Source organism: Trachemys scripta, chromosome 6 (assembly GCF_013100865.1).
Source record: "Trachemys scripta elegans isolate TJP31775 chromosome 6, CAS_Tse_1.0, whole genome shotgun sequence".
Classification (NCBI taxonomy): domain Eukaryota; kingdom Metazoa; phylum Chordata; order Testudines; family Emydidae; genus Trachemys; species Trachemys scripta.
In genome coordinates, this window is record NC_048303.1 from 126,052,144 (window position 1) to 126,067,196 (window position 15,053).

Below are 15,053 nucleotides of genomic sequence, written 5' to 3' on the forward strand. Positions count from 1 at the left end.
AAGATCTTTTATTGTATGTGGCTGGAGAAAAGTTCAGGCCCAGGAGGGGCTGACAGGGAACTTCCAGACTTGTTTTAATGAAGAGTTTGTAAGTGAGTAACATGGGAGGGACAATTGGGCTTTGTTCTCTCTGCCACCCCAACAAGAGAGGGTTTGTCATGTTCAAAACATTCAGAATCACAGCTAATCTGGTGGGTGTTTTACTTACACAATTGAATTGGTTGATTTTCTCCCCCCCCCCCCCTTAGTTTATTATAGAAAGAAGCTCTTTACTGTGTTTGCTCTGAGCTGTGTTTTTGCAATCAATTCATCAAGCATTAGAATCACACAATGAGCATCCTTGCTTTGACTTGTACTGACGGAGCTCCTCTATGCGAGCCACTCATGACTATAACCCCTCCCTCTGGCCTTCCCAGCATTGTGGCTCTGATTAGATTTCTTTAAACGTCCAAACTGGATTCACATTGCAAGTTTCCCTACACCAAATATATCAAAGCACGCCCTCGGGGTATGGTTTTGGCAAGTACTGTTCTTCCCAGTTAGGACACTGCTTGCTTCTGCACCATCTGAAGGCAACAGGAGTTCAGTCATTGATTTTCAAGGGGGACAAAACATACCAGTAAAATGTAGACAAGATTTTTCCAAAATTTTATGTGCCTCAAATTTTCAGTGATCAACTTGAGACACCTTAAAAGGGGGCTGATGTTCACAAAGTGCTAAGCACTCACCTTCTGGAAAATCCGGCTCCTTTAAGGGGTCTCAAGTCAGGCACCCAAAAATGGAAGCATCCAAAAATCACTTTAGAAAGTCTCGTGCTTAGTTCCTCTCCAAGCACACGCACGTAGGACGAGGGCATAGACTCACTCTGCAGGAGGCATTGGGTAATTGTCAATAGCAGCTGTCTTGAACATACCTGGGGCATGAAGATTTGGGACCCCCTAGTTAGTGTGGCAGGGGTGGGAAGAAGCAAGGAGTGTGTTTTTCTCCTTCTGAGTAAGCAAATCAAGCTGCTTCCTTGTGCTCTAGAGACCTGACACCCAAAATCCACAAGACAATGACCCTATTGGTCAGCCCCCAAAGGAGAAACAAGGGGGAGCAGCCATTTAGGGCCCCTAGAAACCTGAGGTGGGGGCATGACAGGGAGGGGTTTCAACAACTGGTGCCCCAAAGACAAAGGTAAAGCAAAAGGTGCAGACATGGCCTATGACAGAAGGGAAGGAAACAAGCTGGAAATGTTGTAGGCCCAGGCTGGTGTTTGTTGGTCTGCTTAGAGCCCAGAAGCCGCAGAGCCCTGATCTGGGGTGTTTTGAATCTCTAAATGAACCTTGTGCACAGTTCTATTCTAGTCACCCGCGCCCAGATATATTAGTGGATATATCGAGTCCTAATACATACCCCCACCTGTCTGAGTGCTCAAGGATGTGAAATGAAGTAGAGACAAGCCCTGCTCCAAAGAGTATATAGTCTAACTCTGACATGATAAGCTACTTGCAGTGCCTCAAGTTACGTCTTTGCAGGACTGGGGCCTAAACAAGAATCATGAACAGACACCAAATAGTGCATGTAGGAGAAATGTCACAGTAATAAAATCATGCAGTTCCTCATTAAGACCCAGATTCTGCAAAGCACTTAAGCATGTGCTTAACTTAACGCAGCTACTGAAATCCCACTGACTTCAGAAGGGCTCCACACGCGTGCAGGAGTCTGGCTGTGCAGAGGCAGCTGAAGGATCAAGGCCTAGAGGCATGTCCACAACTTGATGCTTCCATTTGTTTTTAGGAAGTTACTTCTTTTTAAACCAACCCCCGCCTCCCCCCCCCCATCACCATTTCTAATAGGAGAGGCAGAACATAAATATTTTTCATATACTGGCTGTTCTATAGGTTATTTATTCCTTTAAAAGGGAGTACACAACTCTTAATAAAGGCTGCCCAATTAGATGGCATTTACACTGACATAAGGAAGAATGTTACTAGCCAGGGATGCGTGAAACTCTGGTTCAGTTCCCTGCTCTGCCATAGCCTTCTGTGTGACTCTGGGCAAGTCCCTTGACCTCTCTGTGCCTTGGTTCCCCATCTAAGAAAGGGGAAAATAGCATTTCCCTCCCCCATCAGTGTGTTCTGAGGATAAATATATGAAACACTATAAGGCATTCAGATACTACAGTAATGAAGGGCATACAAGTACCTAAGATTGATCAGTTTCCAAAACAAAATGCTGTCTAACTCCTTCTAGACTACATCATAACTAAGTGCCCTAAATACACATTAGAAGGAAAGTGGGGTAATTATTTCAGATAATATTCTGCTTTGATTTAGCATGCTATGGCTCCGCTTCAGCTGTTTCACACCCATGTTCGTTTGTATCTTTGATTTGTTGTTTGGTTTTTTTCCTGCCAGTGCCAGCCGTATTGGAAAACGGGCTTTGCTATTCTGTCATTTGCCTTTGAAATCCCTAACAAACTTGTATTTTCCAAAAATGCATGCAACAGGCTACAACGTTGGCAATTTCTCAAATGAGGCTCACTGCAGCTCTCTGAGGACGGCAATTTTACATTAAAAAACAGCTGCTGCAGTTGGCTGCCGTAGGCCAGAAAGACAGACTGAAGGAGCACAGAACACTGATCCTGGAGAAACATGTTTTTAGGGTGGGCTCTGATGAGCAAGGACAATGAACGTACACTAGGCCCCTTCCACCCGTTGCAAAAATACATTTTAAAAGGTGCCGGCTAACAGCAGCAGCAAACTCTACTGCCAAATGTACAAGGTTCTTTTTCCCCATTGAGTTACCTGAGCCAGAGTTCCCAAGCTTCTGCAGTTTTCCCAGGAGTTTCTGAGTATCCTTTAAGCTGCTGTCCTTCTGGCTGTACAAGAGTAACCTCTTGGCATCCGAGAACAAGCGGGAAATGCTGCAGGACAGGGATGGAAAAAGCAAACAATGCAATCATTCGCCATGTGGTGCCGTCTGCACCAACTTCCACAGGCTCAGTTTTATGTCTGAATTCGTTTATATTCAAAGACGACCCTCTCCTGTACCGTGAAACCTTTGCTAAGCGACCTCCAGGGGCCAAAGTGAGGAAGCCTAAATAAAAATGGCCTTTAATGAAAGATTTAAAAAACACTGCACTGGGACCCTTCAAGTTATTTGAAAGCAGTGATTTAAGATGAGGGGGATGTGAGGTGCTTCTGGTAGGTTTGTCTGGTTTTTTTCTGCTACGATAAAACACTCAGCTGTTTGTAAACACTGCTTGTAGAGCACCTCGACAAATACATCCTCTTTTCTTTACAATTCTTTTCCAGGTAGACAAAGTCAACGGACCCTGAACTCCGACTGTTCTGCGATTATAGCCGTGGTCTTAGGGACAGATTGGGGCGGACCATCCCATGGGCACAGTGAGATGGTAAGGGAAGGGCACAAGGATGCCAACCACAGCTGGAGTCCCTGCACTCAGCAGAGCACACCTGCCTTGGCATGTCATCCCACTGGGACCACTTGGACAAGGCTTCTCCATGGTGCCATATGCTGTGAATTTCCCACACAGACTGGGGAACCCAGGGAATACGGTGCATCTCTGAGAAGCAATGCTTCCCAGTGCTCCCCTGGGAGCAATGCAGAGTCACACCAACCCCTAACATAAGGCTGTACTCAAAAGCTATTCACGTTACATACACGCACATCGTACGTATGATCGGTGTATTGTCCTTGGTGACCAGCAGAAGGCGCACACTCCTCCGTCTCACTCACCCACTCATTGCTCAGGAGTCCTTAGTGGCCATTGTTCCGGAACACCACTATTGTTCCTGCCCTTACACGTACAAGATGCAACAGCTTTGGTGGGGTTTTTAGTGCCTTTGTTACAACTTGCCAGTGATTTATCTGTAGCTGGGAAATCAGGGAAAAGGCCACACCCTGTCCATAACCTGGCATCTCCCAAACTAAACAGCTGCTCAGTCAAGGAATAGGCCTGACTCGTCTCTCTATAGGCCAAATTCTACCTCTGTTTATATTCATTCCTTACTCAGGCAAAACTCCTTATTTCACTGGGAGCTCTGCCCGAGTAAATACTGAGTGAGGACGGCAGGATTTGCTCCTATACATTATACGGGGTTTGCACAATCGTTTGCTATCTATAACATGACTTGCTGCGTCCTGCAGCCATGGGTTCTTTGTGTGGTTCCTTCAAAGTCCGGCTGCAGGAAAGCACCACCACAGAACACAGCACTTGGTGGTGACTGAAGTAATCTAGCCCTGAATTCCAATCTAACCCCCAGCTGCTATTCCCACAACTCTCAACTTACGCTTGACTGGCTGTCCCCTGAGAATGATCACAAGGAAAAGCAAGATCTTGTACTTACATGGACCTGTTGAAGTTTCCGACGACACCTGGGGATTCCCCGGGCGTTGGGTAGCGGAAGCAAGGGTTGTTGGCATTACAGATAATCCCTTGGACCCAGGGCAAGGTTCCTGCTGAAGGCATGGCCTTGTTTGGAAAGTGACCTAGAATAGAGGGGCAAATGTTAGGAAAAGTTACACCTTTGTTCCCAAAATTGGAAACGTAGCCAGGAAACGGGAGAGATGTGTGACAGCACAGGGTCCAATCCGTGCTCATTATGTACGGTAACCTCTTACTGAAATCAACAATACATCAACTGCAAGCATTGAGAGATCAGGAGTCCAGCCCCCAAAACTTATGAGATTTTAAAAATAATAAATATGGGACTCCTTTTCTTTGCCTTCAGATTTCAGCCTTTTGAGGGCATTTGGGTTATGTTTTCAAGCTTGTCTCCCATAAGGGTTAGAAACTTTTTTTTTTTTTTGATTGAAAGTGGAAATGCTCACTTAATCACAGGATTCCAGGAGCTGGGACTTGCAGGGGGAAAAAAAAAAAAAAACACACACCAAAAATTGTGACACACACTTAAAATAAAATAAATAATAGAGACTTGGCAACACTGAATTAACAGGTGTTCGGAGTGAACAAGGAATGCAAGACCTGGCCCCGAATTTGGAGCTAAAATGTTCTCCAAATTCCCTCCTCATCAATCCCTGGTTTCTCATGTCCTAGCAGATGCTTTAACACAGAGAGCAGTCCGAGAGCAAAGAAAAGCTCACAGGGTAAATTCTCCCTTCAGCTGCATGGATGAAGGGAGCAGCTTCCCTTGCAGGCTAGAAAATAGCAGACACTGCTGCTGGCAGGCAGCCAGAAGGGGCGAGAAGCAAGGTCTGCACTTTGTGCAGGGGAAGGGAACAAAACTGCTCTCTTCCCCCCTTTCTGCCCCTTGGCAAAAGTAGATTGTTGGGCTCTTCCCCACAGTAGGAACTAGAGGCAGACTAACTTCTTGAGGCTCCCCAGTCAGCCCTGGCTCCCTCCACCTTTCAAGCTGCCCCTGGGTCCCTCCTACCCCTTGTTCCTGCCATGTCTGAGGTAAAGACTCCTCCCTGCCCTCATCCGGTCACTCCAGGCATGCCATGCAGGGAAATAAGTGACATTCTACACAGAACTTCAGAGCTTGGCAGCTCTGTGTGCACACACGTCTCTTGAAGCCAATGAAGTCATTGTGGATTTACCCTGCAGTTAATGGAGAATTTGGCTCAGGGCTGCATGCAACATTTGAATTTGCGTTTTGGTTTTGAACCCCTATAGCAGGGGTGTTTGGATTCAACATTCGGGCCACTGTCTAATCGATTCCCATTTTATTTTTTAAAGGTACTTCCAACTCAGCCCATACCACTGCAATGCCAGGAAAGCAGGAGAGTTTCTGCACTGGTCCACCAGTGAGGTGGGTGTGTGTCACTACTAACTCACCACGACTTGGCTTTTGGGCAATACCTCTAGGGCAGGGTTTTCAAAGGCACCTAAGAGTTAGAAACCCAAGTCCCATTCGCTTCCAGCTTTTTGGCTCCTTTGCAAACCCCAGCTCTTGTTACTGAGGGTCTTTTTAGACGAAAGGGGGGAAAAAATCACCCCTCAAGTTTTTCGGACTGCCTCATATAGAGCTATTAAGGCAATGATGTAAATTACTCATGGCTGTGAGCTTTATGACAGTGTTTCACAGGGATATCTTGGGTCTTCTCTCCTACCAATGATGGGACGATAGAGGCTACCTTCTTATGGCCATGTAACTGAAAGGAAATGCTGGGACATTTTCAGTACACAGAAGGCAAAATGACTTTTCCCACCAGTGCTAGGAAAAGAGATCGTCACCTACCATTATCTTTAATAGTATTTGCATAAAATTACTATTGAAGGTTGGGATTCTATGATTCAAGTTCTTACCCCTTTCTAGTAAACTGAAAATCTTCCACAGTTCCATGAGTGGGACTTTCACTTTCAAATTTTCTTCTTTATAAACCAGGAAGCTTCTTCACCCTCTCTGAGCTCTTTGGTAACAAAGATGGAATTTAAACTAAACCAAACCAGTTTCCTTTTTTAAGTTTCCCCAGGCACAAAGAGCAAAACGCTTATTTTGCTCTGACTTCCATTCCAGATTAAGGAAATTCGCAAAGAAAGAACAAATGCGAAGTCCACTAGGTCATGTACATTGTGATTCACTCTGTTGCATTCTGCATGTGAACCAAAACACAAAGCAAGCAGGCATCCTCTACATTTAGAAGTGCAGCACCCAGAACGCCAGCATTCCCCTTCAGTGACATAGCTGCAAACACTGCTCTTCTTTTTCAGTCATGTTTAAAGTAATGCAGATTTTTTCTGAGCACAACATGTTTTGAAATCCTCAGGAGGGAGGCAGATTTTAAAAAAAAGTAAGCTTCCACAAGATAAAGACAGCAATCTCACCACAGAGCTACATTTGCAGTGGTCTGTTTGGCTTGACTATGGTGGAAGTCATAACGATCACTTGACTATGGTGGAAGTCATAACTATCATATATACGGGGGGGGGGGGGGGGGGGGAGTTGTGCTGACTAGTCAAAAAAAGGGTGCTTCAACCAGTCGAGGCTGTTAAAAATTATCAAAATCCTGAATGGCAAAGGCTTAGACTAATACATGACTCAACCCTTGGTTACATTCTTGTCCTTTTCAGATAAGATTAGACAGATGACAATTTGTTTTTAACCATGCTCAGCACAATAAAATATTTAATATCTCTCAGTTTGAAAGTGTTTTCACATTTCCTAGTTACTATTATAATTTGTAATTGTCTGCAAGTCATTTCATACACCGTACAGGATCACCACTGCAGATAACTCGGTTCCTCTAAAAACGTATGCAGAGTTGCCACAGAGTTCACTGTGACCTGATTTCAAGGTTTCTCTATAGCCCAGCTCCCGATTCAACAAGAGAACATTCCACTTTACAAGATTCATCCGTGTCTGTTTGCAAATGAGTGAACGTTCAATGAAACTGAACTGCACTAGAGAGGCTTAAAAGAAAAAATCCAGTTGCTTATTCTCAGAAGCTATTAAATGAAAGGAAAGATGTTAACTCAAAGAGTGAATTAAAAGTTGTCGGATGCCACTCCACACTTCCTGCTAAAAGCCTCAAAAAATAGAACATTATTAAATAAAAGGGAAGGATTCCATATCAAACAATGGTTGATTAAAATTCAGCTCCTGCCAGCAGGGTTAAAGGAAAGGATTTAGGGCAGTATATGCAAATTTGAGTGCAAGTCTGAACAGGGAAAATACCTCTGGCTTTCAGGCTACACACAGGGCCAGAACTTCAGCTGGTGTAAATGGGCATCATGGTGTACACCAACATTGATGTACACCAACTGAGGCTCTGGCGGACCGAGCCCATCTGCTTTCCCTGAGTTTCAGGTGCCCTAATGCCCTTGTCTCCACTAACACCATCCTAAGGCTCTGTAAGGAAAGAGTAGGAATGTCTCAAGGAGTGCAAAAGCATGAAATTTCACCCAGGGAAACTTCCGGTGCCTGCCAAGCATTAAAGACAGCAATAGGCTAGTTAGGCCAAAAAAGAAAACCCACAAGGCTGACTATGGCCAGAGTTTGCTGGATAATGGAAAACTGCAAACATCAGCACTTCAGCTTTGCTGGAAGCCAGAGCATGAATAAAATATTTCTCTGTGAAGGGATTCCCAGCTGGCTTGAAGCTCTACCAGGCAGCGTGCATTCTATACAGCAGGCACACGTGTGGGAATATTGTGTTAATGCAGCAAAGCTCTTTTCATAATAATCCATTGTTATATTGCATTTTAAAAACTGAACACTTGGGACTCCCCTGTGCATTCTGTGGAGAGCAAAATTCTCTTAACTTGGGCATTAGGCCTAACCTAGGAGTAATCAGGTAAAGGAAAGAAACAAGGAGCCCTTCCCCAGACAGCTGACTGCTGACAAGCGGAGGTTATCGTGAGAAGCCTGGGCACAGTGCTGACCAGCAAATCAGGCTCACTAAACAGGGAGCATCCCAGAGGATAGAAGAAGTCACTGGAACGAAAGGGAGGATAGCAAGTCTTTTAAAGAGGCAAGAGGAAGCTAAAGAGGACTACTGTATGTCCACAGATGATCTAAAAAGACAACGCAAACCGGTTTTCCCCAGACAAAAAGCTGCGCGTGATTCAAGATGGGAAGCAAGGCCCCTAAGATAAGCTGACTATCGCAGAGTCTGCTGAGCTAACCTAGTCCCTGGTGTTTTTATATTCTTTAATATGTATATTGCAGTAGCCCTAGCCCCGGCTGAAATCAGGGCCCGCTGTTCTGGTCGCTGTACAGTCACATAGAAAACTGCCCCCTGCCCTAGAGATCTTATCTAACTAGACAAGACAGCCAGCTGGTGGGAGGGCAAACAGAGGCACAGAGAGGGGAAGTGACTTGCCCAGGATCACACGGCAGGACAGCAGAGCTAGAAACAGAACCCAGGTTTCCAGATTCCATGTCCTGTGCCCTACCCACTGGACCACACTGTCTTATCTTTCCCATACCCTCGCTGGAAGTCGCCCTGTCCCCTTTCCCAACAGGCTGACAGTCAGTGTTCTGAACACTTCATGGGGAAGATGGTTCTGCTTGTGTCAGCAAGCTTGCAAGGAAGTGCTCAGCCCTGCAAGCTCCTCTGTATGAACTGCCTGCAGACAGCCTTGTGGGGCAGCAGAGTCCAACTGCTGACGTCTGCCATTTGGGAGAGGGGCAGGTGAAAGTCTCATCTGGGGGGGACTCAGTTACAGCACAGCAGTGCCCTCGCACAATTTGGGTCAGTCTGTGGCTTGAGGAGACAGCCATGTTTTCGGCACGCCCCTGAAAGTCTGTGCTACAACACACTGCAGGCCTTTATACTGCTTAGGAACATGGTTAACACCTGGGCTATACCAACTGGTCCCAAAACGTACATCAGTCATGCTAGGGCACTGCCATATTACAACTGGTAACCCAGGTTACTATTTTCTGTCACGTAGCAGGAGCCAGACTGCTTAAAGCCACTCCAGTCACATGCTACTCTGAATGTGTCCATTTTTGTTGAAGGGAGACTCACCAACCAAGGATGGAGAATAAGGCTGAGGGGCTTTCCAGAGGATTCCCACAGGCTAGATCGGGGATTGGCAACCTTTGGCACACAGCCCGCCAGGGTAAGCCCCCCGGCGGGCCGGGCCGGTTTATTTACCTGCCACGTCCACAGGTTCAGCCGATCGCAGCTCCCACTGGCCGCAGTTCACTGCTCCAGCCAATGGGGGCTGCGGGAAGCGGCGCGGGCTGAGGGATGTGCTGGCTGCTGCTTCCCGCTGTCCCCATTGGCCTGGAGCGGCGAACGGCAGCCACTGAGAGCCGCGATCGGCTGAACCTGCAGACGCGGCAGGTAAACAAACCGGCTCGGCCCGCCAGGAGGCTTACCTGGCGAGCCACGTGCCAAAGGTTGCCGATCCCTGAGCTAGATGTTTTCATACAGCACCTGCTTAGGCCAACATAATATAAATGCGCCCAGGAGAAGCAGCAGCTCGGTACAATGCTGGAGCAACAGGCCACACGTGGCCTGACCCCCCAAGATTCCCTTTGGTGGCAGTTGGAGGGGGAAGGAAAGGTGTTGGTAAACAGCCCTGATGAAGCTTTGATCACAGTGTGTCAAACGGCATTCCCTCCAAGCCATGAAACAATTGACCGCCCTTGGTACGAAGCCTCCTTTGCTACTTACATTCGTGTTGTTCGTAGGGCGGATACGAAAGGCGTACGGAGATCAGTATAAAGAAGATAAAGAGAGGCCAAGCAACTTCAATCAGCAGCTGAAACTGGAAAGAAAAAGAGACAGAGCATTAGGATTTCATATTAAAAACCCCGAGGGAGCGGAGATCACCGTACAAGCCATGTACAAGTCAGTAGAAATATTGTAAGCTTCACACCAGCTCTCTGCCTAGGGACTCTCAGAGTCAGTGACTCTGTTTGCTATGGATTCCAAGTGCCTTTTGGGGTTAAGTGCCACTTCCACCGACTATGCAAAACATACCGGAGAGGGCTTACTTCTGGCTGGTTTTCATTCTTGTTAACTTCAGTCTGTTGGGCGAAGAAATGGTGCTTATCCCCAATGCATCTCACAGCCAACTAGCTGAAAGTTTGGCCTCCCATGTTAGGGATAGCTGAGAAGTGGAGTTCTCCCCCCCAAAGCCCTAAATCTTTACCCAAGAACTAGGGACTCCATTCCAGCTGTTAGTTACAGTGGGGTGTATCTGGAATAACACCACTGATGGCACACATTAGGGCACAATTGATCCCATACTGTCGTTTTCAGTCTACAAATTATTATTTATACCTTGTTCATCCCTACAGGCCCCCAGCAGACTGGGGGCCCATTGTGCTAGACACTGTACATATGTAACCCACACACCTCCTGGGGGTGAGGTTCTGTCCCATTGAGTGGCACCGAGACCACTTAGAGACAGAGAAAACGAGTCTGCTCTACAGCCTTAGCTAACAGGCAGTCGGCTTTTAGCTCATGCGGTAGACGAGGCTCATGCACTAGGCTCCAGAGGTCCCAGGTTTGATCCCACCTGATGACGACCTGGGTCTGTCAGCGTTACACATACACATAGTGAGACACAGTTCTTGATGCAAAGAGCTTGCAACAATCTACATGGACCAGACAAAGGGTGGGAGAAGAGAGTATTATCCCTATAGTGTTATCTGGATGGGGGACTGAAGCACAGAGACATTGAGTGAATTACCCAAGTTCATGCAGAATGTCTGTGCTGGAGCCAGAAACTGAACCTAGAATGTCTGTGTCCCTGTCTAGTTCCTTCCTCCCCTAAGTTTTGCTGCCCAGAAAGCTTGTCTACACACGCTAGCCCTAAGGTAAGATCAAAACTAAGAATTTAAAGTTGTTCTCCTTTTGCATTTTTCAAACGTCTCCCACTTTTACAAACATGGAGATCATTTGTTGGCTCAGGCCTTACCCCTCACTTAAAACCCTCAAGCAAGATTTCAGTTCTGTCCTTACACATGTGCACAGGTCAGTGGGACAAGGTAGAACCCCACATACTGCTCAGTGTCCACATACTAGATCATGAACAACCAAAATTAGTCCCCTGCCATTCAATACAGGACACTCCAGGCAGAGTCCGGGTATTTACCATCACTCAAGCTAAACCCACCCTGTGCATTAAGGCAATGGTGCATTAACCCAAATGCTATTTGCACCTGCCAGGGAAGCCATTCCGGCTGAGATTCCCACAGCTGGCCCTGGAGGCCCAGTTCCCATTACAATTAATGGAAGCTGGGAATCTATGTCTCTTAGGAGGCTTTGCCTCACAGGCTAACAGCACTGTTTCCTAACCACTACTTGCCACAAGCACACTGTGCCTATTTACTGCTGAAGTGAGGTTCACAGGGCGTGGTAGTAACCCTGGAGCTCCACCTTTACAAAGCAAAGGGAGGAGAATCTCACCAGTCCCTATACATATGGCAAAGCCTCCTTTCGGGCTACTCGGGTTTACAAGTCAGCGAGTGCCAGGGGGACAGAGGCGCTAATGGGAACATGCTTCCTGCAGCACAACGCCACACCATGGTCCCACTCAGGCATCCCCAGAAACAGAGCTAGGAAGTTCATAGTTGCCTCTCGCTTCCTTTCCTTGGGTCCTCCTGCTGCTGCTGGGCAGGTCAGACTTTCCATTGCAATAAGGAACAGGAGGGGTAGCACTAGGTTATCCTCTCCTCCCTAGCGTCTGCGGCTGGGCTCCACGCTGCTGAAGACGACTGGGGCACAGTGGTGGGGGTGGCTATTCCTGAAGCGCCTCGCTGAGGATGAAGGCTACCAACCAGCTTCCCTTCACTCCTGCAGCAACGGGACTCGCATGAGCAGAAGCAGGAGTCACTCAGAATCCCCACTACCGAGAGACCTGAGCCAGACCAGGGGTCAAACAGAGCTCCCCCAGCTGGCACAAGATGTCTGCTTCATAGCCCTGGTCCCCATGGCATCAAGCTGCCATTGTCACCCCCAGATCCTCCGTTTGCACAAGCAATTATGGTAATTACAGAATTAGACAGGTAATGGTGCACATCGTGGTGGGAGACGTGCCAGGCTTTTAATGGTCTGAAAATGGGGCGATCGATGCTGATTGGCCACCTTGCAGTTCACTGAAGCACGTTCTAACAAGCCCTGCTCCATCACAGCAGCCATGGAGCTTGGCTGGAGCCGAGGGTCTGCACCCAAGTTCCCGCTAAGCTGCACGGCTGCTACCAAGGGCTGCACAGGCTGCCTACCAAGGGCTGCACAGGTGCTCAGGGCTGCGGCCAGGGAGAGGTGCCTCTCCCCCCACCCCCCGTCCCAGCCCCAGAGCTGATGTGGGGAGAAAGGGCTGGGGGGAGTCCTCTCTCCCCATCGTGGCCCTGGGGCGGCCTGCATCCCAACCCCTCATCCCTGGCCCTACCAGAGCCCTCACCCCCATGCACCCCAACCCTCTTCCCCAGCCCTGAGCCCCCTCCCCACCCTGAACCTCTCATCCCCAGCCCCACCACACATCACCTCCATATTGTGCATTTAACAAAATTCATTCTGCACACGCATGGGAAAAATAAGAGGGAACATTGGTCTGCCGAGCCTAGCAGACTGGTTGGATAACGTCCACTTCGTTGAAATACTTGTTTAATAAAGGCATACACCGAAGATAAACGTATGCCTAGGATGGCGTTTTAGAAGATGGTTTTGGTTGCTGGCTTCATTCCATTTCCCATCAATCAACTAAAAAAAAAACACTACACATCCTCCTTTGGCTTCTAAAGTTCAGTGAGTCTCCCTGCTGCTAATTACAGGGAGACCCACTGTTCCCTTTACAAAGGTGGGTAAATAACCCCATCTTTACACATGAAGACAGAGGCACAAGGTCACACTGGAAGTCTAGACTGGAAGCCAGGACTCCGCGATAACTACTAGATGACGTTGCCTCCCGTGGCATGCAGATAGCAATGAAAAGCTTCTAAACACACGTCCTCAGCTCCAGTCCAGACTCCTCAGGGACAGAATTGCCATGCACACTCCCAGCATGGGTCTAACTCTGCTCCCACTGAAATCAGTGGGCGTTTTCTCATTGCTGGACAACGTAGCTCCTCGGATTTACACCAGCTGAGGATCTAACTCAATGTGAGGGGCCAGTTAGATAATGAGATCTAGCAGCCTGTATAGGCCTGCGTACATTGGTCTGATCCTTAGCTAGCTATTTGCAAAGGAACAGAGGAGCAGGAGGAGGTGCTGAATCAGGGGAGTTGAATCAGAACAGTGCGTTTTTGCACAACTGTGACCCCTGCCCCTGGTTTTCCTTTCCCTGGGAGCAATCAGGATACTTTGTACTGGGCAACTTCCAACAGCACAAACGTAACACTTGAGTTGCACACGTCAGGCTGAGCTTTGAACCCAGCCTTTGCAATGCAGCTCAAACTCACTCCAACTTGGACGTTGGGATAGGAAACGTAGGCGGTGCTGGCTCATTACAGAAGCTCTTGCGGGATGTAAAAAGGATATTTCATCTGTGACCCCACAAACTTTTCTGGGTCAGATCTTTGGCTGGTGCCAATCAGAAATGACTTCAATGTGCCTGTGCTCATTTATGCTAGCCTCCAACACCAATACAGACCGAGAATTTCCAAGCTAGCCGTGAAAGTGGTGTAATGGGGAGCCCTCTCCTCTCATTTTTGTTTCTATCATGTAATATTTTTCCCCTCTTGGTATTGCCAGTCAGATCCCACAGCTGGATCATTAGCAAGATAAAAGCCCTGGGGACAGGCACCAGAGAAGGCACTAAAATTACTCTGCTTGAGGCCTTCATTATAAGCTAACTGTTCATGAAAAAAATTAGCACTCTCATCCAATGGGCTACTAACCAGGAAAACTACAGCACCGAAGCTATCCAGATGGTACCAAAAAACATGGATTAAGACAACCAAGAACACAGCCCAAAAGAAGAGCCAGAAGGCCTTTTTAATTGGCAGTCACACGGTTCACGAATTTTCTATATAGGTCACTAAGTTTTTGTGGTATCCCCAGATGTCTAATTATGTCCATGTTGCCCAGTAAACTGGTCTATTCTGCATGGTCAATACAGATTAAAGCAAACTAAATTCCTTTACCCACCTTCTATTTTGTTCAGAAGGCATGACTCTCGGAAGGCCTGGGTATAAGGAATTCTTGAGAGACAGGGGTCAATTCCTCAGCTAGTGCAAACCAGCATAGCTCCACTGACGTCAATGGAGCTTCGTTAATTTACACCAAGGGAGCATCTGGACCTGAACATGTTTTGCATAAGAAGGAGAAATAGGGCTATAGAGATGAATGGACAGAAGAGCACTATTGGCCACCCTGCAGTCCTCTACTTATATGAGCAGTTCTGCTGAAATCACATAAGGCAGGGGTGGGAAAACTTTTTGGCCCAAGGGCCACATCTGGGTATAGAAATCATATGGCGGGCCATGAATGCTCAAGAAACTGGGGGCTAGGGTGCAGGAGGGAGAGAGGGCTCCAGCTGCGGGTGCAAGCTCTGGGGTGGGGCCAGAAATGAGGAGTTCAGGAGTGCAAGAGAGGGCTCTGGGCTGGGTGCTCCAGCTGGGAGTGTGGACTCTGAGGTGGGACTGGGGATGAGAGGTTCGGGGGGTTACATCACACCACTA

General features: G+C 47.6%; 1 protein-coding gene across 1 annotated transcript in view; it reads right to left on the reverse strand.

Moving 5' to 3' along the window:
- Nucleotides 1-2,118: 2,118 nt before the first annotated feature.
- LOC117878700 (phospholipid-transporting ATPase ABCA1-like) overlaps nt 2,119-15,053 on the reverse strand; it is a 39,675-nt gene continuing 26,740 nt past the window's right edge. The window contains exons 3-5 of the mRNA XM_034773055.1: nt 10,099-10,192; nt 4,356-4,497; nt 2,119-2,908 (exon numbers count right to left, since the gene is read on the reverse strand). Coding sequence (XP_034628946.1) covers nt 2,551-2,908; nt 4,356-4,497; nt 10,099-10,192 — 594 coding nt within the window. The 3' untranslated portion in view covers nt 2,119-2,550. The remainder of the gene's footprint in view (nt 2,909-4,355; nt 4,498-10,098; nt 10,193-15,053) is intronic.